The sequence below is a fragment of the Canis aureus genome, chromosome 30, assembly GCF_053574225.1.
Source record: "Canis aureus isolate CA01 chromosome 30, VMU_Caureus_v.1.0, whole genome shotgun sequence".
In the NCBI taxonomy this organism is placed as follows: Eukaryota; Metazoa; Chordata; class Mammalia; order Carnivora; family Canidae; genus Canis; species Canis aureus.
Window position 1 is genome coordinate 5,106,400 of NC_135640.1, and position 27,642 is coordinate 5,134,041.

At 36.6% G+C, this 27,642-nt stretch overlaps 2 protein-coding genes across 2 annotated transcripts in view; both read right to left on the reverse strand.

The window, feature by feature from the left end:
• The window catches only part of HTR1F (5-hydroxytryptamine receptor 1F), a 159,802-nt gene extending 155,911 nt beyond the window's left edge, over positions 1–3,891 (reverse strand). The window contains exon 1 of the mRNA XM_077878747.1: positions 3,817–3,891. The gene's annotated coding sequence lies outside the window, so the exon portion shown is untranslated. The remainder of the gene's footprint in view (positions 1–3,816) is intronic.
• LOC144301544 (uncharacterized) overlaps positions 1–4,926 on the reverse strand; it is a 115,650-nt gene extending 110,724 nt beyond the window's left edge. Inside the window, exons 1-3 of the mRNA XM_077878676.1 lie at positions 4,838–4,926; positions 3,860–4,174; positions 3,316–3,807 (exon numbers count right to left, since the gene is read on the reverse strand). Of these exons, the coding sequence (XP_077734802.1) occupies positions 3,316–3,807; positions 3,860–4,174; positions 4,838–4,926 (896 nt within the window). The remainder of the gene's footprint in view (positions 1–3,315; positions 3,808–3,859; positions 4,175–4,837) is intronic.
• Positions 4,927–27,642: the final 22,716 nt, after the last annotated feature.

The following is a 27,642-nucleotide window of genomic DNA, read 5'->3' on the forward strand; positions in this document are numbered from 1 at the left end:
ATATATTTTTAAGATAAATTCCTTGGACTGGAATCACCAGTCTTTGTTCAATCCTTATCGGTCAATCTTTTATCACCACCATTTCAGCTGAAATAGCTCTTACCAAGACCAAATAAAATTTCAAAGTAATTCTGTGTCTTCACATAATTTAACTCTTCAGCATCCTGGACATAGGTGATCTCATTTCTTCTTAAGATACTTTCTTCTTCTGGCTTCCCTGATACTACCCTCTTCTGGGTTTCCCCCTATTTCAGACTGCTCCTTCTGAGTTACTTTTCTGGCTCCTACTCTTTTCAGTGCTCATATTTTGGATTGTTCTAGAGCTCTTTCCTCAGTCTGATGCTTTAAATAATTCTCTCCTTAAATCATTTTATAAAGTCTCATTGTTCTAAATATCATTTACACAGTAGTGATTTAGACATTTTTTATCTCCAACTCTGACTTTTTCCCGGAGCTCTGTCCCAACTACTCTTGTGAACCTGCATCTGAAGATCTAACAGGCTGCTCAAAACTTAACTGCTTCTCTTTATGCTTCCCATATTAGTTAGTGACAGTTGCATTCTTTCCACTGTTCTGGTCATACATCTATGCATCAGCTTGATTCCTTTCCTTCTGTCAGAGATCACGTCTCATACATTATGAAGTCTTGTCACCTTTACCTTCAAATATATCCAGGATTTGGTATATCCATTGCTATCACTCTGGTCAAAGACAAGGCTAGGAAACTAGTAGCTTCCTAATGGCCTTTCCCTCTTGTCTTTAAACAAATTATTTCAACACAATACCAAGAAGATCCTGGTAAAACTGTTCCTCATTAGAAATGCTTTAATGGCCTCCTACTGTACATAGAAGAAAACAGAAATGCCACGTCATGAGTTAAAAGGTCATCTATTACTTCTGAGAGCTGGAAACACCATCAAGAAATTGGAAAAATTATCAGATCAATACAGCCCCTCCCCCCTCCCTACCTTACTTCACTCACTGATACAATTTTTGCTTATTTATGTTTGGTCCTAGGTTCTGACATTTCTCTTTGCACCTTTTCAAGTGGAAGTAATAATTAATTAATTAATTAATTTATTTATTTATTTATTTGAGGTGGGGCAGGGACAGAGGGAGAGGAGAAGAGAATCTCAAGCAGATTCTGTGCTGAGCATGGAACCCCACACCGGGCTAGATCTCACCCAGAGATCATGACCCTGAGATCACAACCCCAGCTGAAATCAAGAGATAGGAGCTTAACGACAGCACCACCCAGGCACCTCTTAAGTGGACATAATAATTTCTGTTACAGATGCCAATTATGAGTTTCCCTACAGCACTTCAAAAGCTCATCACTTTCAGACCAGACATGAGTATCTCTTGCCTGTATAATTTAAGGCTGAGGGGGTAGAAAAAAGCAAGGTTTCTCATGGTGGGGTACAGGCACTGTGGTTCTATATCAGATCACTACAGATGCTTCCCCATGGGTCTCAGGACTCCATCACCTAAAGATTGTTAGTGCTTTCAATTAATAGCAATAAGAAAGCAACACACTACATCTTGTTTACTCCCACTTCCTAAATTCATATTGAAAAAAAAGAATCCTGCCATGGCCTTTCAAATATTACCATATCTGTGTTGCTTTACACTAGCCATTTATTACTAATATCCTGGAAAGTGCCCTTTAAAAATCTTTGAAGTGATTTCAGTAATAGTTCATTAAAAGGGATCATACTTCCTAGATAAGAAAATTCAAACAATCACTCCTCTAATTTCCAGTTAAGAATTATAATTTTGTAAGTCTTTTAAAAGAGATATGTACCCAAGTTTTGACTAAAAACAAAAAAAATGCTAAGAAAGTTGTGGTGTATTATTTTTATTAGCAGCTTTCTGATAATCTCTAAAAGAACAATATGGTTAAGAACTTTATAAAATGAGTGAAGTAGTAGAATGAAGTAAAATGAAGTAGTACATTTATTTAAAACTCAAAAAGCTGCCTTTACAAATGTGCTATTGCTCAATTCCACACATCTATAAAACTTGCCTAATGAATTAAAGTCTCAAAACTTGCATTGAGTGCAAATTTTTGCACTCAAAAGTGCCATTCTTAGAGTTCTTTATAAACTGTTGAAAGGGAACAAACCCTTGATACAACTAAGCTCATTAGCTCTGTAATAAGCCTCAGTGGACCAGGCTTGACAAATGATTCATACTGACTAAAGAAGGTGTGGAAAAATACATTAAAATTTTTTGGACAAAAATAAGTTAATTTTCGCATCTGAGAACTTCTAAGCGGATACCAGGAAGTATAAAATTTGTTCTATAAATATCTGAGCATAATGAACCATACCCAAAGCATAGAAAAACACTTCTGATTGGAAACAGTGAATAACTGTTTTCATTATCAAGACCAACTCTGATACACAGATTTGAATGGGGTGGAGACGAGCAAGAGCTATACTTGCTTCGGAGGAGACACATACTGATGATGCTCAAACCTGCTTATGAGTTTGGAGAGGAGAAAGGGACAGAGAAGGAGGAACAGCAATGGAAGCCCAGGGGGATGGAAAATCTTCCTCCGGTTTGTTCTAGCTCTTGACACTCCCACATCACAGTGAAAACCGGCAGTTTTCTGGACTCCTTCCTCAACAAATACATTGACAAAAGGGGCAATTCAAACTTAAGGAGTTAGATTTTTGATCGCCACGTCAAATTCAAGATCTGTGTATAAATGGAACCAGAGTGAAATCCATCTCGAATCTGTTTCATTTTCCTGGCTTTTGGTATAGCACACCCACTAAAATTTCGTCAAACTGAAATGATTACATAGATATTCCAGAAAAATTGATGTGAGTGGCTGGTGACTCTTCCTGCTTATGACATCTTAAATGTCCAGTAAACAAATCAGCTTAATTACATTACAATCGTCAAAGTGCCAGGAAAATACATGCAGAAAATGAAGTCTCAAGGTTCCTTCCAAAGTGCGTGGATTAGCTCTCAGCCAGTGCGCTATCAGGGGCCGCCTCTTTCGTGAAAGTGTAAATAAACCCCAAACCCCAATTCAGCATTTGAGGCACCCTGTGTATATTCTCCCATCTCCTGCGTTTCATTTCCTAACTTTCCAGGCTCACAGATCGGCTCTCCTGGCCTCTCCGGGGACCAGAACCCTTGAATATCAATCCTCACTCAGATCCCCTTTCTCCTTCGCTCCACTGCCCTCCCCTCGCTCCCCCCCAGGCGCCTCGGGCCGTAGGGGAGGACCTGCACCCCCCGCCCCCCCGCCCCCCCAGCACCTTGCCGGACGCCAGGTGGAAGCCCTCTCCTGCTCCTTACCTCAGTGGTTTGTACCTGCGGGAAATCAAGTTCGAAAACTGCAGCCCTTCCTTCCGACCTTCGCCTCCTCCCGGGTCCTCACGTTTGTCTGACCGTTTCCCCGGAGCCATCCCACCCGCGGACAGGTTCGAGGACTCCACTGCCCTCGCGGGGCTGGATTCCGGCGGGGGCCGGTCCTCACGAGCCGGAAGCACGCCCCGAAGCGGGGTGTCGCGCCCTCGGACCCTCCCCCGGCGCCCCTGGGCCGGGTCGCGCCCCTCGCGCCCAGCCTGCAGCGGCAGCTCCGCCCGGGCCCGCACCGCTCCCCGCAACTTCGCCCCCGGAGCGCAGGGGCCCGGGCGGAGCGCGCCGAGGCCGCCGTGGCCGTCCCGCGCCGCGTTCGCCCCAAACAGGAGTCGGGAAGGAGTCGCGCTCCAGCCCCGCAGGGCTGCCCGGGCCTCCCGCGGGGGCCGACCCTGCCCGGGCTCCCCGCGCCGCCGCCCCGCGGGGCCGCTCACTCACCCGGAGCGCCGCCCCGCCGCAGGCCCGAGCCGGGAGGCACCGCGTCCGGTCGCGCGGCTCCTCTGTCCCGGCCTCCGTCCCCGCCTCCGTCCCCGCCTCCGTCCCGGCCTCCGTCCCCGCCTCCGTCCCCGCCTCCGTCCCCGCCTCCGTCCCGGCCTCCGTCCCCGCCTCCGTCCCCGCCTCCGTCCCCGCCCCCAGCGCCCGCTCTCGTCGTGCTTCCCGCGCCGTAGCCCTTTCCTCCCTCTCCTCCCAGCCGTCTCCTCCCTCGTCTAACACCGGTGCTCGGCGGAGGGCGCGGGGAGGGCAAAGTGCCGTCTCTAACTTGTGCGATACCTTGGAGGTGATCTCTTCACGGAATCTGGAAATGACGTGAACAGCCAACGACTTTAGTCTCCTTTTCCTGGTGGTTCTCCTTCCAAGTCTCTCGCGCTCTCTCTCTCCTTTGATCGAGTGGCTAGGAATGAGGTGAGGTCAGATCGGGAAAGAAGGGGGAGTTAGAGGCAGGCGTCTTCAGGACTGGGATGGAGAACCACCCTTTGAGATCTGTTTCCCCGCAATTTCACAAAGCAGGCATTTCCTCAAAAATAATTGGGGTGGGGAAGGGTGACAAAGGAGATAGGCAGGGTAATGGGGACCTGAGTGTATTCCAGATTTTATTCTAAGGCATCCACTGGGGTTTATTCTCCAAGTGCCTTAGAATACATTTCTAGTGTTTCAATCTGGATGTGACCTTGAGAAAAAATCTTGCCCTTTCCTGTGGCTGGCCTTCGGTCATTTTTCCAGATTGATGTTTTATAGCCCGGGAGACAGTCTCTTCAGCTGTTGCCTACCAGGAACTCCCTTAGAAACTTGAATGCTTCTCGGAGGAGGCAGTTCTCCAGCACTAGAAGGGATCTCCAGTGCAAGGAAGGATCCATGCTTTGTAGAGAGCACCACCCCCGCAGTTCACTGGTTGCCCCTCCCTGGACTGGTTCACCCTGGACTTCTATATCCTTTTCCCCCAGAAAGGAACTCCTGTTACTGAAGATCCTTTTTGCTCTCCCACTTCTCAATACTTTCCGCCTTCCGTAGATCATCTTCCTTATAGATAAAACCTGCTTTCCAGCCCATCTTTCTTCCATTGGTGAAGTCATCTTTGTTCTTTGGAATCACATATTTAAGTGAGATGCTGTATAAAAAAAATAAACGTAGTGCTTGGCATTTAATAGTCAAGAAATGTTAGCCAAATCATTGTGGGTAATGATTTCACATTATCAGTGGCATTTATTTTATGTTTTTATTATGTCACATAATTCTGAAACAAGGGAACTGGATTCTCTGTGCCATGATTTGCACAGTTTCAGCCCTTGTCCCTATAAATAAATGACTCTGTGGTAATGGCTACTCATTTAGGAAAGCAGAGTGAAAATAATCATAGAAGAAGTTAAGATTTATAGCTTTCCTAATAGAACACAGTAATTTCCCCAGGAGATACAATATTGACCACCTTGATTTTACACTTGTATCCAGGGTAATTTGTAACAAATCTTGTAGATGACAGCCATGGGAAGAGTCTAAGGTTAAGCCACTCAACAAACAGATGGGGAATGTACCCACCTTCTACACAGAGAGATGTTTCCAGATGCGGAGGGATTTGTGCAATTGGAGCTACCAACTCTAAAGTTTACCGGGGGAGTAAATGATACGTATTAAGTGAAGATGTGGGAAAGACCTTACCATTGATACAAAGGGGAATCTAAAGTTGCAGATGTTTCTGCTATTGCTACTGCAGCAAACAAACTTGCTTAGGTATTAGTGATTAAAATGCACCTTGCAACAGGATGTTGTGCCCCAGAGCTACTCCATTTGCTATTCAGTTCACAGATACTTACCCCAAGTAGGCAAGACACAATCACAGCACTCAGTGAGTGTTACTCTGAATAACTAGAGGATGGGTATCTATGCTCTTTGCTTCAGTGGGCAAAAGACCAGAAACTCAGTCAGTTATTAAGTTCCTGCTTTCAGGTTAAGATGAATTAAATCATCACAGACAGGTTCTTTTCAAAAGCTTAGATGAACGATCCAGAAATTGTCAGTGCGTAAAAGCCTTGTTTGTTTTTAACCTTAAGTATGCAGGGGCATGTATTAATAGGCAAGACACTAACAGTCTATTTCTTGAGATTTTTCTGGAAAGGAGATTTTCATTAGGGACAGATTGCACTATTTTGATAATATTGATTGGTCTCAGTTTAAGACTAAGTTGAAGCTCCCTTATTCCTTTCAATTAAACTGACTGCAGTTCCAATGACTACAAAAGCCAGACTTAAAGTGTAAAATTAAGGAAAAAGCTGAGAAGTTGTAAAAACATATAAGTAGTGTAGGCAGAATTAACACAAATAGCGCAGGCTTACATAATGTAACCTGCCTTTAATGGCTTATATTTTCCTTCGTTATTTGGCTACCTACAAATAACCTACAGTTATTTGGCTTGCTACAGAAGATAAACCTGACCTCATAAACCTCACAAGTAAGATTCACTGACTCATTCCATCACATCAGAAGGCCACTTTTTAGGAGCATTATTTTAAGTACTGTTTTTTTTTTTTTTTTCTATTTTGGAAAAAATATTGCTGAGTAAAGTGAAAACTTATAATATAAATTAAAGCAATCAAATAAGCAAACTCTCTCTGAGTTTATGGGGAAAGTATTTTATTTTTTGCATAATAATTTAGATTGACTCCATTCATTCATTAAATTAATAAGATAATTGCTCAGTTCATTTGGAAAGTAGTCAAATAAAAAGGCATTTATTGAAGAGGTTGAATATGTATAATTGAAAAACTCTGTAACATGCAGGAGAAGAATGGATTGGGAAATAATCCCTATCATAAAATAATGCTTATTTTCTTATAAGTAGAAAATGTGCCTAAGCAACTCTCAGGAGAATACTGTAATACCTAAAACACCAACAGAAAAACTGGGTTCATAGTTTATTTTTTATTTTTTATTTTTTTTGGGTTCATAGTTTAGATTGGTTCTTTTATACATAAATCATTAAAATCCTCATTCTAGTTAGCTAAATTCATGAGTTATTTTCCAAACAGGTGCAATATGATATGGCAGGAAGACCACGTAACCAAAAGGTTGCAGGTCTGTCCCTATGGAACAATCTTACCATAAGTAAATTGGGCACAGTTAGTTTATTGACAGAAGAGTAGTGAACAAGTTAAACATAAACACTTAAATGATATCCATTGCCAAATTGTTCTTTGGTTCTACAACTGAAAGAATAGCAGCATGGTGCTTTGCATACTATGTGTTATATGAATGGGCAAAAAAGTTGAAGAGTATGTGAGTATAAAAACAAGTAGTTATTAGTCTACTATGATGGTTTGGTGGAAGAATAACTTGGTCACATTTAGTTAAAGAGATAGGAGCAACATGAAATTGCTATATATTCTACGCCTCCAACTAAGAGATAATACGAATACATCTATGTTTCTTAATGATTTTGGTGCCATTCTCAGTTATTTTATAATTGTGTTTTATCTTTAAACCATTATTTATATTAGTCTTATTCTTTTCAATACCATTTCACAATTTCTCATTTAGTCTGTATTTGTTAAGGCAACAGGAAAATGGCAGTTATCTCTCTGTATTCATGAGAAAACTACACATAAGAATCATGAAGGAGCCTTGCACTAGAGCTCAACTAACCTGACTCAGTTTCTTCTAGCCATTAACCAGTTTGATGACCTAATTTAATTTCTCCCAATTTCAGCTTCCTAGAAGTCCCAGTGGGATTAATGCTGAATCTATCTAACTCTAGAAGTTATCCTGAGTATACTGGGATATACTATATAAACTTTCACAGAAAGAGTAAAGTATTGCACAGCAGAAGATAAAATTTAGGTGAAGAAAATTATCAAGGAAATTAGAAAAAAAACAGGTTTTCGCATGTTATGAAATATCTTCAAGGTTACGAATCTTTTGATCAGAATCTTATCATGTCAACACATATAAACCAAATTTTAAAGTGAAGATATTTCATAGAAATGTAATTTGCATATACAGCTTCTGGTCGGCCAGAAAGGGTGCTTTACATGCATCTGTAGCAGTGACAACTCAGTCAACTGGAGTATTGAATGGCAACACTGAGCAAAAACCAGTGTGTACTTGAGATAAACATGGCGTCCTCTCTTGTCCCCACAATGTCCTGCTGGTTATTTTTACATAGATGGAGTGATAGAGATGATGCTAGTAAAAATAAGGATGCTTTTGAAAAATCAAGGTAAAACCCTATGCTAGATTGTTGCCAGTTATTTTTATTCCTAACAAATATTTGTGTATGTGCATGTGTGTGTATGTAAGATTTATTTATTTATTTGAGAGAGAAAGAGAGAGCAGGAGCAGGAGGGGCAGAGGGAGAGGGAGAGAGTGAGAGCATCTCAAGCAGACTAGCATGAAGCCCCACACGGGGCTCTATCTCAGAACCATGAGACCACGACCTGAGACAAAACCAAGAGTCAGATGCTTAACTGACTGTGCCACCCAGATGCCTGTAATCATATATGTAAAACAGGCTCTACTGTAATTAATATCTACTATTGGAAATTTACTAAGACAAAAATGTAGACTCCATGTGTTCAAAATAGAACAAAATTACCCCAAAACATTAGTATTTAGGAGATTGATTAATATGTGTCCTTGATGGAGAACAAATTGTGATTACTTAAAAATTAATATGTTTATTATTTTTGTATGTATGCTTCGTATGAATGTGAAATTAGATGAACTGGCTAACAGCTTGGTAAAGCTGTTGATAAAGTATTATTGCTTAATTAAGCACAATTCTCAAAGGATTTTAATACCATTTGCTCAAAGCTCCATGTCAGTTCTATAACCATTTAATGTGCCTTGGTAGTAATAGTCCAAAGGTCAAATTAGAAAACCCAGTGCAGTAGTTGATTACTATGAGTAAGCCTGCTGTTATAACTGGAGTCCTACTAAAAAATATCTGGTAAAGTAGCCAAGTTTCTTTGAAATCGGGTGCACCGATAAAGCTTTTAATTTTCAAGGAGAGAAAAACTTTTAATCATTTTTAATTATAAATACTTCCTTATATTGACTTTAAAAAGCATATATTTATATACGTAATAGTATTTATGAATTTGTTTTACAGTATGTCTTTATACTGGGAGGGATACTCTCCCAAACATTTAATTATTTTTCTTGTATGATGCCTCAGACAGTGTCTATCCTGTTATCATTTATTATACTTCATTGTAATTTGTTGTAATTTCCTAATGATTAATGATGCTGAGCATATTTTCATGTGCTTACTAGCCATTTGTATATCTTTGGGGAAGTATTCATTCAGTTCTTTTGCCAATTTTTATGTTCCTTTACAACAATTTTTAGTTGTATTATTTGGTCTTTTTATTATTGAGTTGTAAGAGTTTCTCTATATATAAACTAATATTTATACTAACATTAGTATTAACTAATATATTTTATGTATAAAAACTAATATTTCCTAATATTCCTAATTTTTTTCCCATTCTTTGGGTTGCTTATTAAACTTTCTTGGTTGGGGGCAGCCCCAGTGGCACAGCGGTTTAGCGCCGCCTGCAGCCCAGGGCGTGATCCTGAAGACCCTGGATCGAGTCCCACGTCAGTTTCTCTGTATGATGCCTGCTTCTCCCTCTGCCTGTGTTTCTGACTCTCTCTCTGTCTCTATGAATAAATAAATAAAATCTTAAAAAAAAAAAAACTTTCTTGGTTGGTATTCCTTAATGTTTAAAATTTTGATAAAGTCAAAATTAAAACACCATGTGACACTAATCCAGATGAGCAATTTAACTCTCCAATAAATTGTGTATTGCAGTAAAACAAACAAGCAAAAAACTCTTGCTTTTGATGTCATATCCAAGAAGGCTTCTATTTTCTTCTAAGAAAGTTTTAGATTTGTAGCTCTTATTTTTAGGTATTTAATCCATTTTGATATGTCTTTGTATATGGTGTGAGAAAAGAGCATATCTTCTTGTCTCATTCAAAATGAATATTAAACTTATTTTTGAAGCAGAAAAGCATTAAAATAAGTAAATTATTGTTGTTTAAATATTAATTATTTAAGAATTACAACAGGTTACCAAAGAATATAAAAGTACATAATGTTGAAATTTTGGAAAACATGATTATAACTTCACAAATGAGATAGCTATAGTTTCATTAAAATAAAAAATTTCAGACATGCTTTGCTATGTTCAATAAGATAACATTCAGCTAATTTTCTGAATAAAATATACAGAGAAACTCTTTTAAAGAGCAAACACCCCACTAATTTCCAGGAATTGCATATTACTAATTAAATAAAAACATAGCCATAATATTTATCATACCATCCTTCATATAATACCATATAATTAGGAAACATTTGATACACAATTAGAGAAGTTGATATTGTAGGACAATGCATGTGATTAGCACATACCATTTCAGATAATTAGCGCATAGCATTTCAATGGAAATATCAACTTTTAAAATCTAGTCTGTGGCAACTACATACCCAATTTGGACTGATTTTAAATGAATGCAAAAATTTAGCAATGCTTTTCTATTTCATACAAAAGTTATTTGCAATTAACTCGAAAGCAAATAGCCATATCTTTGATATTCACCAACCGCAGCATGGCTCTGACAGACTTCACCCTAGGTTTAATGTCTATATTATGCATATTAGAATTTAAGAGGCAAGTATATACATAAACTTCCACACATTAATTTTTTATATTCATTATAATTTATGCATAATAAAAGCCAAGAACACCCATTTAATTTGGACAGTTTTAAAATTCATAATCATGTTAGCCATTTGGCAAATCAAAGTAGTCCATGAAAATCTGTCAAACTTTTGGATTAACTAAACTATTTACATATCAATTTGCATATGTGTCTGATGATCATGATGATAAACTCAAGGGTAGTCATACTTTCCAAAAATTTACAACATGATGAATTGGATTAATCACATGCCAATGGATATCTGAGTTTAGTTTGACCTCTGCCATTCAGTTAATGTAGCTTTATTTATTTTTATTTTTATTTTTTTAAAAGATTTTATTTATTTATTCATAGACACACAGAGAGAGTGACAGAGACACAGGCAGAGGAAGAAGCAGGCTCCATGCAGGGAGCCTGACGTGGGACTCGATCCCTGGTCCCCAGGATCACACCCCAGGCTTCAGGCGGCGCCCAACCGCTGCGCCACCGGGGCTGCCCCAATTAATGTAGCTTTAAATATGAGTTTAGTCTCCATTAAAATGAGGAAGGTAGATTTATTGGTCTCTAAGGTCTCATTCTGCTTTAAATTTTTATGATTTCATTGAATTTGCCATTACTTGACTGGTTTGTATTTGCAAAGAACTATGATATTTATGGTGCTGTTTGTTTTCTCCTAATATTTGCCTTGAAATTAAAACAACTGCACACTAGGAGGGCACTGTCCCATCAGTTTAACAAGTCTTTTCTTGTGTGGTCAAGAGCAATAGATTATGGGATTCTTTTCAACTTTCTTTTTTTCCTCTAAAAATTAAAATCTCTGAAAAATTACTGCCAAAAAAAAAAACAAACAAACAAAAACAAAAACAAAAAAACGCTTCTCATTTGCACTGTTGGCCAACTTGTGGAAGTAGCTGTTTCCAGAAAGAATACATTTATTTTTATCTATCATAGGCTCCTATAGAGTTCAGAAGATGGTGCAAAACTTTCCTTACTTTTCCTATTGAGATTTTCTTAGTTTGATACTAGGCAATCTCGGGGCCTTTTCTCAATCTAACCAATGACTCCCTTTGGCAAAGCTGGAAGGTTAAGGGGATTGGTCAATAAAGAAAAGGACTTACAGGGAAAAGAAAATCTTTACCTGCTTCATGCTATTTGGTACTGTTTAAAAAGATAGAAAATCATTCTGAGTATTATTTAAAGAGCTCTAATGCCCTTGTATAATTAAGATCCTTTTCCATTATACTTTATTATCAAAGACTAATAGAATTCTGGTTTTGTTTTTAAACTGAAGAAGACACATCTAAATTAACTTAAATTTTTTGTTTTTTTCCAGGACTTTGGATGATGTTGCCTTTCACTTTTGGACCTCTGGCTGCCATTCAAACTCTGACAATCTTTTGATAGCTTGAGTGCTTCCTTTCTGTTACTTTCCTTCCCTACACAGCCCCTTGCATCCCCACCCCTCTTATCTTTCCTCATTTCCTTCCGTTTACTGTGAACACTTACTTCATGGTTCATCCTTAATACATTTAATATCCAAATAACTCAGCTTTTCCCTTTTGAGAAAAGACACTGCCTTTAAATTTCACGTGGCTTTGCAGAAGTTAAAAATATGCAAGAAGAACAAACTCAGTCCAAAGTTAGTAAAGGGAAGAAAATAAAGATCAGATTAATTTATGATGAGCCAGAATATAAAATGGGGAAAAGATAATCTCTTCACTAAACAGTGCTGGAAAAACAAGATAGCAACATACAAAAGAATGAAACGAGACTCCTGTCTTACAACATACACATAACTCAACTCAAAATGGGTTAAAGACTTGAAACCATAAAACTCCTAGAAGAAAGCATAGGGTCTAAGTTTCTTGACATGGCTCTTGGCAATGATTTTTTTGGGGGAGGCGATTGGACCCCCAAAGGAAAGGGAACAAAAGCAAAAATAAACAAATGAGACAACATCAAACTAAAAGGTTCTGCACAGCAAAGAAGACCATCAACAAAATGAAAAGGAATCTATAGAATGAGAGAAAATATTTGCAAATTATATATTTGATAAGAGGTTAATGTCCAAAATATATAAGGAAATCACATAACTCATTAGTAAAAACTCAAATGATGTGATTAAAAAATGGGCAGATGTCTTATACAAATGGTCATCAGGACATGAAAAGACTTTCAACATCACTAATCATCAAGCAAATGCAAATCAAAACCACCTGTTAGAATGGTATGAAAAAGGAAAGGAAGTGTTGACAAGAATGTAGAGCAAAGGAAAAACTTGTGCATTGGTGAGGATGTAAAACTGTTACAGACACTATGGAAAATGATGTGGAGGTTCCTCAAAAAATTCAAAATAAAACTACCATATTATCCAGCAATCCCATGTCTGGGTATATATCTAAAGGAAATGAAAATAGGATATTGAAGGGATAGCTGCACTCTTATGTTTATTGTAGCATTATTCACAACAATAATGTTGATATGAAAACAACCTAAGTATCTGGATGGATGAATGGATAAAGAAATTATGATCTATACGCAATGAAATATTATTCAGCCATAACAAAGAAGGAAATCTTGCCATTTGCAACAACATGGATGGACCTTAACAGCCTTATGCTAAGTGAAATAAGTCAAACAGAGAAAGACAAATACCACATGATTTCACTTATTTGTGGAATCTGAAAAAGCTGAACTCATAGAAAAAGACTAGAATGATAGTTATCAGAGATTATAGACTGGGGGAAATGGAGAGACGTTGATCAAAGAGTACAACATTTTGAATAAGTTAAATAAGTTCTGAGGATCTAATGTGCAACACAGTTGTAGTTAAGAAAACTTAATATATACTTGCAAGTTGTTAAGAGAGTAATCCTAAATGTTCTCACTACATAAAAGAAATGGTAGCTGTGTGACATGATGGAGGTATTAGCTAATACTGTAGCAGCAATCACTTTGCCATATATAAGTGTCTTAGATCAACATGTTGCACACCTTAAACTTACACAGTGTTACATATCAGTTACATCACAAGAAAGCTGGAAAAATACAATAAATAAAAGAGAAGTTAAAGACATGAGGGGATCACAACTACACAATATATCATAAAGCATCTATTATTCAGTATAATTTTGGTACCAAATGATGTCATGGCATTCAAGTTTTTGGAAATCAGTAACTCACAAATGGATTTACTCATCCATTCATTTATTTATCCATTCATCCATCCAGTGTGTTTTGGATATCTGCTATGTCAGTTATTGTATCTGTGTTGTAGCAAAATGGAGGAATTCACAGTCCTTGCTTTTGAGATTATAGTAGAGCTGTTACTACCTAAACTCTTTTTTTAACTAGAAAAAGTAAGGAAAAGTCAAATCATATTGTCTAAACATTCTAGACAATAGACTTTATTATGTATTGTGACAGACGTTATTAATTGTCTACCCCAAACCCATCTTCTTTTTTTTCTGTGATTGTTCTCTTATTTTGTCTGAGACAGCAATGAACACAACCCTTGGCAATGCATAATGTTTGGTTTAATCCAATTTCTAGAATACCGTTCTCTGCTTTCCTGGTTTGTCTCGCAGCTAAGAGTGGCCAGTGAAACCAAAATGATAGTATATGGAGGGACTTCTGCAAAGGCTTTTCCTTTCTTAAAATAAGGAACAGTGGTGCCCTACATATTTGGTCCTCATTTTTTCTACCTTGAAAATAGACAGACCTGCAGCGGGTATATTGTGATCATAATCTATGATTAATGAGAAACAAATCAATACACTATAGATGGCACAGCAGAGAGATAGAGCAATTCCCTGACAATGTTACTTAGCAGCTGAACCCTCTACAGCTATCCTACTTTCAAACTCCTTATGTGATAAAAATAAACCCTTGTTAGTATAAATCATTATAAATTGGGTTTTCTGTCACAGTGGAACAAATTCCTAATAGATACATATATACAAAAGGATCAATTGGGGATGTAACAGAATAACATGTTTTAGAGCCAACAGTCACAGAGCAAATTTTGTATTCCTAACAACCATGTGAATTAAGTGAGTCATCGGTAAGAACTTAGAAACCATCATAACATTAATATTTTGTTGTAATTGGATTTGAAATGTGGTACAAAATGTCAAGAATTTATTCTTACTAAAGGGTATAATCTCTTCCGTAGAGGTCAATGGTAGTGACTACACATTCACGTTTTATTTCTTATTGTCCCCTCCTTCAGAACTGAAAACAAATTTTTCAACTAAGGATGAAAAAAAGTTCAGTCACTTAAACTTTGAAGCTGTTTGAGGTCTCTCTGAAATAGGATTTCCAAAAGTAAGGCATTTTACTCTTATTCATTGAGTCATGAACTATTCTTTGTTGATATGATTAGAGACGTTTGGGGAAGAAAGGGCAGGAATGGTAATTGCAATAGTGTGCTTAGTTATATAAAGGGAAAGACTTGATTTGCATTTTTAATCTCATTCTTTCATAGACAATATTGATTATGTGAGTCACTAGAGAACTCTTAACTAAATGACAGTTCTGATTTATCATCAATACAAAGGACTCTATGAGATTTCTGTATTTATGTATGCTTTGGGAAGATTAGTGGCCTATTAGTGGCCTAAGTTGTACTGTTAATCCTGAAGTCTCATAACATAAATACTTTCACATTATTGAGAGAGGTAACTGCAGATAAGCTGTTCCCATTTGGAGGGACCATTAGTGAAGACAGATGATAATTATCATGGGTGAAGGTTGAATGCAAATAGAGTTCTGTGTATATTTATTTACAGCTATGATGGCAAGAAAGCTTAATAAGATCTAGAAAGAAAATCCCGCAATAACTCTGAAGTATTTTATTTATTTACTAACTCCTGAAGCCTCATGGAAATAAAGTTAGAACTGGGGCAGCCCCGGTGGCGCAGCGGTTTAGCGCTGCCTGCAGCCCAGGGCGTGATCCTGGAGACCCGGGATCGAGTCCCACTCAGGCTCTCTGTGTGGTGCCTGCTTCTCCCTCTGCCAGTGTCTCTGCCTCACTCTCTCTCTCTCTGTCTCTATGAATAAATAAAATAAAATCTTAAAAAAAAGAAAGAAAGAAAGTTAGAACTAATTGAAGTTATTTGGAAAGTCCTTTATCTTTAGAATATAGTCCTGTAAGTCAGGAGTACTTACTCTTGCTTTGGGAGCATTCTGTTATTGATGCATATTTGTTAAGCATGTACTATGTTCCAGGCGCCGCTCTCATTATTGGACAGATGATATGCACCACTGCTGGTTGCACACAGCTCACGCTCATCATGGAGAAAAGCACTTAAAAATAATCACAACAGTAAAATATACATGTGAGCATGGCTCTGCAAGACCATGGAACAGATCCCCATACTCCACCTTGCCAACCACCTCCTTGTTTTCACATCCTCTTCTTATTCAAGGCAGACTTCTCCATTTGTGCTCTTGACTCAAACTTATCCCACCTCTTCTAGGAACTCCAAGCAATAATTTCTGTCCCCTTTCCTTGCCTGTATTTTTAAATGTTTCTTTCTTGTGTTCTCTTGTCCCACAGCCTAAAAATGATCATTAGCATCTTACAAATCAAAGACGGCCTGTGATTGGACCCTCCACAACTAGCTACTCTCTGCCTGCTTCAAGATGATGCTTCTCAACATTTCGGCCTACAAAGGGATTAGCTTCTTTTCATTCCACTCAGCGTTCCACATGTGCAATTTGAATTTTGTGCTGACCACTGATTTGAAACTGCTTTGTCCAAGGTGAGAAATGACTCACAGAGACTGTAAACTCCATGAAAGTGTGTGTTTTATCTGCTGGCTGCATGGTGCAGCTCAGCACTCAGAACCCCACCTGGCACAAAGTCAGACTGTGATAACATTTGTAAATGAATGAATGAATGATATCTTTTCTTACTTTCTGTGGTATTTTCAACACCTCTCTCATTTTCTTTTGGTCATTCTTTCCCTCTCTGCTTTTTTTTAAATTTCCCTTTCCTCCTTCCCTCCCTTCCTTCCTTTCCTCTTCATCCTCCTCTTCCTCCTCCCCCTTACTAATTATTATTACCTATCATACATCTATCTAAATTCCAGCATGATATACAATATAGTGATTCAACAATTTTATACATTGCTAAGTGTTCAACATGGTAAGTGTACTCTTAATCCCCTTCACCTATTTCACCCATCTCCCCACCCATTTCCCCTCAGGTAACCACCAGTTTGTTTTCTATAGTTAAGGGTCTGTTTTTTGTCTTTTTTCTTTGTTCATTTTCTTTCTTAAATTCAATGTATAAATGAAATAATGTGGTAATTGTCTTTCTCTGACTTATTCACTTAACATTATACCCTCATCCATGTTGTCTCAAATGGTGAGATTTCATTCTTTTTTATGGCTAATATCCAATATATATAAATATGGGCCACTTCTTTATCCATTCATCTATCAGTGGACAGTTGGGCTGCTTCTATTATTTGGCTATTGTAAATAATGATGCATTAAACATAGGGTGCATATATCTTTTTCATTTTCTTTGGGTAAATATACAGTAATGGAATTACTGGATCAAATGATAATTCTATTTTTAATTTTTTAAAAAAGATTTATTTATTTATTTATTTATTTATTTATTTATTTATTTATTCATAATAGACACAGAAAGAGAGAGAGAGGCAGAGACACAGGCAGAGGGAGAAGCAGGCTCCATACAGAGAGCCCGACATGGGACTCGATCCCGGGACTCCAGGATCGCGCCCTGGGCCAAAGGCAGGTGCCAAACCACTGAGCCACCCAGGGATCCCTATTTTTAATTTTTTGAAGAACATTTATACTGTTTTCCACAGTGGCTGCACCAGTTTACATTCCTGCCAACAGTATGAGGGTTCATTTTTCTCCACATTCTTGGCAACACCTATTGTTTCTTGTGTTTTCAATTTTAGCCATTCTGACAGGCGTGAGGTGATATCTCATTGTGGTTTTGATTTGCATTTCCCTGATGATGAGTGATGCTGAGCATTTTTTCATGTGTCTGTTGGCCATCTGGATGACTTCTTTGAAGAAATGTCGGTTTATGTCTTCTGACCATTTTTAATCGGATTAGTGTTGAATTCTTTATAAATTTGGGATACTAACCTTTTATCAAATGTTTCATTTGCAAATGCCTTCTCCCATTCAGTAGGTTGCCTTTTAGTTTTGTTGTTTTCCTTTGATGTGCAGAAACTTTTTATTTGATGTAGTCCCAATTGTTTATTTTTGCTTTTGTTTCCCTTGCCTCAGGAGACATGTATAGAGAAATGTTATTATGGGGATGCCTGGGTGGCTCGGTAGTTGAGGATCAGCCTTTGGCTCAGGTCGTGATTCCGGGGTCCAGGATCAAGCCCTGCACTGGGCTCCCCATGGGGAGCCTGCTTCTCCATCTGCCTATGTCTCTGCCTCTCTCTATGTCTCTATGAATATATAAATAAATTTTTAAAAATGTCACTGTCAGGGAATTTATTGCCTGTTCTCTCTCCTAGGATTTTTATGGCTTCAGGAATTACATTTAAGTTCTCAATCTAGTTTGAGTTTATTTTTGAGTATGGTGTAAGAAAGTGGTCCAGTTTCATTCTTCTGCATATAAATGTTCAGTTTTCCCAGCACAATTTGTTGAAGAGACTATCTTTTTCCCATTACATATCCTTACCCCCTTTGTAATAAATTAATTGACCGTGTAACTGTGGGTTTATTTCTGGGTTTTCTATTTTGTTCTGTACATCTGTCTATTTTTGTGCCGCTACCATACTGTTTTGATTATTACAGCTTTGTAATATATCTGGAAATCTGGTATTGTAATACCTGCAGCTTTGTTCTCCTTTTTCAAGGGTGCTCTGGCTATTCAGGGTCATTTGTAGTTCCATACAAATTTTAGGCTTACTCTTTCTAGTTTTGTGAAAAGTGTTATTTATATTTTGGTAGGATTGCATCAAATCTGAAAATTGCTTAGGGTAATATGGACATCTTCATAATATTTGTTAAACCAATCCATAAGCATGGAATATCTATATAATTGTGTCATCTTCAATTTCTCTTATCAATGTTTTATAGTTTTCAGAGTACAGGTCTTTCACCTCCTTGGGTAAGATTATTCATAGGCATTTCGTTATTATTGGGACAATTATAAATGGGATTATTTTCTTAATTTCTCTTTCTGCTTCTTTATTATTAGTGTACCAAAATGCAGCAGATTTCTGTATATTAATATTGTATCCTGCAACCTTACCTGAATTCATTTATCAGTTCTAGTGGTTTTTAAAAAATATATTTTATTTATTTTTTCATAAGAGACTCACAGAGAGAGGCAAAAACATAGACAGAGGGAGAAGAAGGCTCCCTGCAGGGAGCCCGATGTGGGACTTGATCCCTGGAACTGGGATCATGCTCTGAGCTAAAGGTAGATGCTCAATCACTGAGCCACCCAGGCATCCCAGTTCTAGCAGTTTTTTTGGTGGAATCTAGGGGGTTTTTATATGTAGTATGATGTCATCTGAAAGTTGTGAAAAATTTACTTCTTTCTTACCAATTTGGATGCCTTTTATTTATTTTTCTTGCCTGATTGCTGTGGCTAGAACTTCCATTACTGTGTTTCCCTCCCCAAATTAGGGGAATTCTCTTCTATGATTTGTTCAAATATGCTTTCTGGACCTCTGTCCCTCTTGGTACCCTCTGGAACCCCAATTAAATGTAGATTTTTTCCTTCTGAGGCTGTCATTTATTTCCCTTAACCTTTCCTCATGGTCTTCTAATTGTTTTTCTCTTTTGTCCTCAGCTTCCTTCTTTGCCATCAACTTGTTTTCTATGTCACTCACTCTTTCTTTTACCTCATTAATCCTCATTGTTAGGAACTCCAGTTTGGTTTACATCTCATTTAATTGATTTTTAATTTCGGCCTGATTAGATCTAAATTCTACAGTTGAAGTCTCTTGAATCCTTTATGCTTTTTTCTAGAGTCTCCAGTGGCTTTATAATTGTCCTTCTGAATTGGTTTTCTGACATCGAATTGTAATTCAAATTCTGTAACTCTGTGGCAGAGAGTAGTGTTTCTGATTTTTTCTTTTGTGGTGAGTTTTTCTTTCTGGTCATTTTGCTCAGAGCAGAGTGGCTAAAAACGAATTGTACTTGTTAGAAGCAAAAACTCTTCTCTCTGTAGTGTTCCAGCTGTTCTCTCTTTAAATCTCAGGTCGAATTTGTAGGTATTCAGGATGATTTGAAAGTTATCTAGGTAAGTTAGTAAGGACAGGTGACTTGGGGACCCTGCTCCTCCACCATTTTGCCTTGCCCCTGGCTATGTAAATTATACATAATTTTTAATGGTACTGATTTTCTTTCTAAGCATATCAGGAAGGTTTATTTTTCTTTCTTTTTTTTTTTTTTTTGATGTCTTCTGAGGCTCTGGATTCATGTATATAATGTATTCATATTATTCTATAAGGCTAAAACCTGAAATAGGACTTTCAACACAGAATTGCGGTAGTATAATAATTCGGCCGTATTTAGAATTTTGACTTCAGCTTAACACAATTGGAAACCTTGCATGTGGTTCTGATATTATATTCAGGAATTTCCACTGTCTATTCAGAGGGGAGAATTCCTTCTTTCCTATCACATATAGAGTTATTCTCCACGTCCACTAGCTTGAAGTCTGGCTTTAGCTGTTTTGGATATCATGGTTTCCAGGATAAACAAATCTTTGAAGAGAGAAAGTATTTTTTTGAGGCAAGATCTCCAAAGATGACGGCAAGGAATATCTCTTGATATCATAGTCCCAACTGGCCTTTCTGTCATGGTATTCACTGAGCTGTGGCATGGTGTCCATATATAAACAACATATATATCACATCCCGTAAATTATATATGTTTATCATATGTAGGAATATACATACATACATGTGGATGTGTATATATGACCTTCATGTGTATATAAACCACATATTTATGACAACAGTGTCACAGCTTCACGAGTGACACTCACACTCATGCAGACACACTTTTAAGCTATAATTAACACATAATGAACTGCACATATTCAAGGTGTACAAAGTGATAAGTTTTGATATTATGTATATGCCTGTGAAACTCACAAACAAAGTAATGTTCTCTGGCCCCTAAAAATTTTCTCCTTCTCCTTGGTAATTTTTATCCTATCCTCCTCTCTGCTCCTTTCTCTGGCTATCATAAATCTCCTTTCTGTCACTTCCATTTCCTACAAAACAATATACTGTTTTGTCTGGCTTATTTCACTCAGCATAATTATTTCAGGATATATCATGTTGTAGTGTGTGTGAATAAAGTTCATTCACTTTATTGCTAAATAGCATTCTATTATATATACCACAGTTTGTTATTCTTTGCTCATTCAAATGTTGATAAATGTTTGAATTGTTTCCAGTTTTGGGCTATCAAAAATAAAGCTCCCCTGAATATTCATGTGAAAGTCTTTATGTAGCCATATGATGCTTTCATTTCTCTTCTATGATAAATACCTGAAAGGTTGAATCATTACATTAGGTATGTTTTTGAACTCTTTACAGAACTGCCACATTGTTTTTCAAAGTGAGTGTACCATTTAATATTCCTAACAGCAGGGTATGAAAGTACCTGTTGCTCCACATCCTCATAAGAATTGATAACAGCTGGCTTTTTAAACAGCTGTGCAGTGGTATCTCACCTTGGCTTAATTTTGCATTTATTTGTTTGATACAGGTTTAGTTTATCTATTTCTTCATTTTTTTAAAGATTTTATTTATTTATTCATAGAGACAGAGAGAGAGAGGGGGGCAGAGACACAGGCAGAGGGAGAAGCAGGCATCATACAGAGAGCCTGACATGGGACTCGATCCAGGGTCTCCAGGATCACGCCCTGGGCTGCAGGTAACGCTAAACCGCTGTGCCACTGGGGCTGCCCTCTATTTCTTCTTCAATTAGCCATGCTAACTTTTGTCTTTTAAGGAATTGTTCCATTTCATCTAAAATGTCAAATTTATTGACATAAATTTGTTCATAATATTTCTTTTATCACTTTAGCCTCTGTAGATTGTGAAGTAATGATAAGTCTCCTACTTCTGGTTATTGTTAAGTCTCTTTTGTTTCTAACAAGTCTGGTGAATAGTTTACCTATCTTATTAATCTCAAAGAACCAGTTTTGGAGTTCATCATTTTCTGTATTGTTTTTCTGTTTACTATTTCATTGATATCTGCTTCAATTTTCATTATTGCTACTTTTCTCATTTTGGATATTTCCTCTTCAGCTTCTAGTTTCCCAAAGTGGTTGTTACAATCATTGACATGTGACCTTCCTTCTTTTTAAATAAATATACCATTTAGTGCTATAAATTCCCCCTCCTCCCAAGTACTGCTTTAGTGGCATTTCACATATTTTGGTATGTTGTATTTTCATTTTCATTCAGTTCAACATACTTCCTCACTTAGCTTTTGATTTCTTCTCTACTTAAGGTCTATTTATAAATATATTATTTCATTTTCAAATATTTGGTGATTTTCCAGATATGTTTGTACTATTGATTTAATTACACTGTTATAACACAATATTTACATAATTTGAATCTCTTTAAATTTTTGAGACTAGTTTATGGTTTAGAACATAGTGTATCTTGGTAAATGTTCCATATACACTTAAAAAGTGTGTATTCTTCTATTGTTGGACGGAACATTCTTAGTTATATCACTAAGTTAGGTTCATTATTAATATTGTTCAAGCCTTCTGTATCTTATTGATTTTTCTGCTTACTTGTCATTTCAACTATTGAAAAAGGAATATTGACATCTCTGGCTACAGTTACGGATTTATCTCTTTTCCTTTGAAGTTTTACCAGTTTTTGCTTCTGTATTTTGGAGCATTATTATTAGGCACATAGATGTATAGAAATATTATATACTACTGATCAATCAATTGCTTATGATTCTGAAATGACTCCCTTGACTCTGGTAATATTCTTTGCTCTGAATCAGTGTTGATATCAATATTCCTCTAAATAAAAAATAAAGTTCTTTTCCCAAAGATACCTTGTTATAAGCCCATAATAGTGTATAGAATAACTATTATATAATTGTATAATTATTATCTAATTGATGGGCTGTCAAGAATTTTTTGTCACCTCAGAAATATTTCTGCAAACACCTTTGTAAATATATTCTTAAGCACTTATTTTTATTTTTGAGTTGTTTTATTAGAGGGATACTATATATTCTCCAAAAAAAAAAAAAAAGTATATCAATTTGGAGTACCACCAACAAGATCTAAGACATTTTCATCCCTTTCATTTGTCAGCGTTAATGCAATTGCACTTTCATTTTTCTAAGTTGATAACTGAAATACTATATACATTTGTTGTTTTAATTTGCATTTCCTTGAATAATACCAAAGTGGAACATCTTCCTCTATGTTTATCATTAGTTGTTTGGATTTTTATTTCTTAAGTGGCCTATTCTCTTTATAGATAAATCATAATATCAGTTTGATTTTTTCTTATTAATACTGGTTTTTAAGAAAATGTTCCTTAATGTCTAAGTACTTTGCTAATATTTCATTATTTTTTCCCTTGGTGAGTGAAACAAAATGTAGTCTATTCACATAAAATGGAACATTATTCTTTGCAAAAATAATTACCCAGAAGTAGGATTGCCAGATCATGTGGTAATTCCATTTGTAATCCATTAAGGAAACGCCATAGTGTTTTCCATAATGGCTGCACCATTTTACATTGCCACCAGTAGTACACAAGAGTTTCAACTTCTTCACATCCTTGCCAACACCCATTATCTTTTATTTTTCAAATAATGGGCATATTGAGAAAAACTTATTCTAAGTAATCTAGATGAGAAATTTGTTGGAAACTCTTTATATCTGCCTTTTTAGGTACTATCTCTTAGGTTTGTCAGATTTGCCTGTGAAAATTTTCCCATTATTCTATGTGGAGGCTGTTTGGACATCAACCTTTTGAGAGTCAGGTTGTAGAAGGGATTTAGGGTCAAATTTCCTATATTCACTAATTCTATTTTTGGATAGAATACAGAGCCTCAACTGTATCTAGCATAATTTACTACACGGACTCTTCATTCTATCTTCTCTAGTGAATATATTCCAGAAAAAAATAGTGAGGGTGAAGAATTGAGGGAGGGAGTCTTATCCAGAAATATGAAATGCTCATCTAAATGCTACTCAAACAACTTTCACCTAATCCTCCTGACATTTTGCTTCCCTGCCCCCCTAGTTGCTGAGGTATCTAGTGCTATAGACCCATGACATGTTTGAGCACTCAGTGGTGTAAACTTTCTTCACTTGTCAATTAAAGTTTAGCTTTCTTAGATACTCTGTATCCAATCATCTGTTCTCACCTTTGTCTTTGCTGTATCCTTTGCTGTCCCTCCATGCTTATCAGGTTATTTATGTCTTTAAAAATCTCTTTACTGTAGATTTAATGGATTTTCAGGAGAAAGTGCCCTTATATTGCCAGTTAGTGCAGAAATTAAAAGTTCAATGTAAATGCCAGAGTGCTATCCAAGGTAATCTAGAGGACATTAGTTCCCTCCAATTTGCTCTGAAAAATGCCTGCTGCATGTTTCACAGTGTTGACTTTATTTCTGCTTACGCATGTTAAGAGTGTTCTCTTTTCACTTTATATAAGCACTCAGTGACCCTGGAACTGCCGCTGCATTCTACTCACGTGGTGGAGTTGGCACAACCCTTAGACTTCTGCACTACCGTTCAAGAAGAGACCCTGACTCAGCAGAGCAGAAGAATCCCTCTTTGAGCTACCATATGGCTGGCAACACTCTTCCTCTGTCAGTCTTTTCAATATCCCTCCTACCACAGTAGCTCAGGGTGCTTGTAACCAATCGTTTCATTTTCAGTGTAACATGAGTGTACAAGCTTGGGACAGATAAATCTAAATGTTAGAACTTCAGACATTAATTTGATGGAAATTATGAGGTAAAGTCATAGCAATATCTTTCAAATTATGGAATACAAGTGATAAGAATGTCTGTTTTGCACATGTGTGTAATGTGTGTATATGCAGTGTGTAAATCTTTGCCTAAGTGGGAGGTTTCCCTTTTTTCTTGCATGAGCTTTTGGATTTCAATACAAATTTGTTAGTTTAAAAAAAAATCTGCTGTTTTAGTTTCATGCAATACCATGTCTCATACAAACACACACATTTTATATCATAGATAATATCATGTGTATTTATATAAAATACCTGATCACTTGGACATAAATAGGGAAATTGGGGTGATTATTAGCATGTATCTCAATAGTTAGTTGGGACTATTGTCGTTGCTATTATTTAGACTTCTTTTTTGACTCACTCCCTGCTGAGTTCTATGAAGTACAGAGGAGTTACAACTAAAGCTCTCAAAAATGTTGATGCATAAGCATGAAGGTTTTGAGATGTTACCAGAGTGGAAAACACAGGTCAGAGAGGAGTTCTCCCAAGACTGTGCACAAAATCTTCTTGGTGTCTGGAAGTGTCCTTGCAGACCTGTAGCACACCGAGGGAGGGCAATGGCAGCATCTAGCAGGAACTGGTTGGACTGCATAATAACTGTGAGCCCTCTGGACACAGCAGAATAACTGAGCTGGAGGGAGGGAATGTGGGATGAGCCATTTTCAAATTGTTGAAATTCTCATATTACAAGATAGGGGAAAGAACCAGTGAAATTAGAATTACTATTAGAAACGTAATGTCATCCATATGAATAGGTCGAGGATGTTCCAGTTATGCTAACGGGGAATATGCTTATTAGTTATAAGAACCTTTTTCTCTGGATGACAAAAATTCTTTCAAAGAGAGTATCTTACAAATAAGGTATCATACTCTAGGGTTTACAAACAATTTTTTTTCTCTATTGAGGGGGAGTTCTTTTAGTAAAGTTTCACTTTAATTTTTCTCTTGTACTTTAATTTTATCACTGCCTAAGAGTATTTATTAGAAAATTCTTCATAGGATTATAGTAAGAAGTATAAAATAGCTAAATAACTATTCTCTAACTAAAATACAAGTTAAAAATAAAATGTTAAAGATGCTATTTGTAGTTACATGAAAAATATTAACTGAGAGGAAATCTAATAAAATGTAACAAAAATTCTACAGAGAAAACATTACTGAAAAAATTAAAGTCTATGTTCTAATTTTTTAATGTAATCTTAATGTTCTAGGCTTCCACTGTACATAAACAAAAAATGAAGACCCAAATAATCCTAAAGTAAGTAGAAGAAAAAAATTAGCAACTCATTCTCCAAGATTTTTCTCTGAGAAGCTGCTTTGTGCTGCTGTAGTATTTGAATACTGAACATATATTTGAACACTTAAAAAGTTCTCTTCAAAAAAAAAAAAAAAGTTCTCTTCACATTGTCGTCATTGTTCCTTTTCCTTCCCACACAAATAAATATCCTGACACCCTGGACTCCCCCTTCGAATCTCCAAGTTCTCTATCAATCAGGTACCCAAGGCAGAGCACAAACTGACCATCAAGATGAGAGAAGTTATCAGAGTGTGATTTGTCTGTCTGCGTGTATATTTATATATGTATCTGCATGCATATGTATATGTATATGTATGTATCTTTGAACCTACATCAACTTCCAATGGTATCCTTGATATACTTCTCTCTAGAGGCATAGAAACATTATTATTGTATTTGCCATGTAGATAGTAACTCAGCTGCTTATGCTAGATTCATATTTGCTTTGATATAGTTTTGAAATGGTCATTCTTTTAATCTTTAAAAACTGTAGTGTGGCTTAAAAAACCAGCAATTCCTAGTGATTTTTCTACCTGGAGTCTCCTGTTATGAGAAGTTATGAACTCTATATTTGACTAATTTGGGAAATTCTGTAGAAACTGTCTAATGCTGTATATTATTTGACAATTCAAATAAGAGAAATTTACAACATACATGTTAAAGTTTTACTTTTAATAATCAGATACATTATTTGCTGCTCAGCTCAGTTCTTCAGCCTAATAAACACATCCTTTCCCAGCAGTTTCTAAGCTAACGGCCTGTGAGCAGGACTGAAGTGATTAAGCAATTGTTTCCTTTCTATGTGGGATTATTTCCTTACTTCTTGATTTAAATATTATTTACTCTTGAGGCTTTGCCCTAAGTTTTCCAAATAAGTGTATGTATTACTTTGGGGATGAGAAAAAGTTATCTAAAAGAGAAACAAAATGATGAAAAATTCCACTGACAGTTAAATTCATAATGTATAATTTCTTTGGTTGGTTAGAATTCTGGAAGTTTTATTTTATTTCAGGAATACTTTATCAACAATGAAGAAAACACTATTTAAAAGGTACTAATTCATTACTTAAACTTGAAAGAGGAAGCACAAGAGGAAGCAGGAAAAGTGTTATTCAATCATATTCCGTATCAATCCTATATTAGTTCTATATCACTATATAATTGCACTTAATTTTACTTGGAAAACAAAATAATATTTTTGTTATTTCATTGAGATGACTAACCGTGCTATACTGTTATATGATTAGTACCAACATCTGTGGCTATTGTAAGCCTACCAGACAAATTCAATATCCAGATCTTTTTTCTCTTAAGGTCTGAGCATAAGCAAATAGTGAGGACTACAAATTGTCATAACAGTTAGGACCACAACATGTGAAGAATATCTCATAAATGCAAAATAACAGCATTTCATACTTTCAGTTTTAAGTTCTTTTAGGTTTTTGAGAGATAAATTTAGAGGAGTGGATGTTCTTTAAAGAGAATTATATTGGAAAAGCAATCACATATTTTTATTACAGACAGGTATACTGATAAAAAAAAAAGAAGTAAATATTGAGGAATCCCACTGTGTGTGGGTGTAAGTACACAAGGCACACTAAGTACATTGTAAACCTCATGTTTGGTGACTGGGTGATTAGCCAATTTTCACTTTAAATAGTTTGGAATGCATATATAGAATACGTTGGTTTTCTTTCTTCTGCATAGCTAAATGACAGGTCATAGATAACTTACTTGAGTTTTTACTATAATCATTTGTAGAAT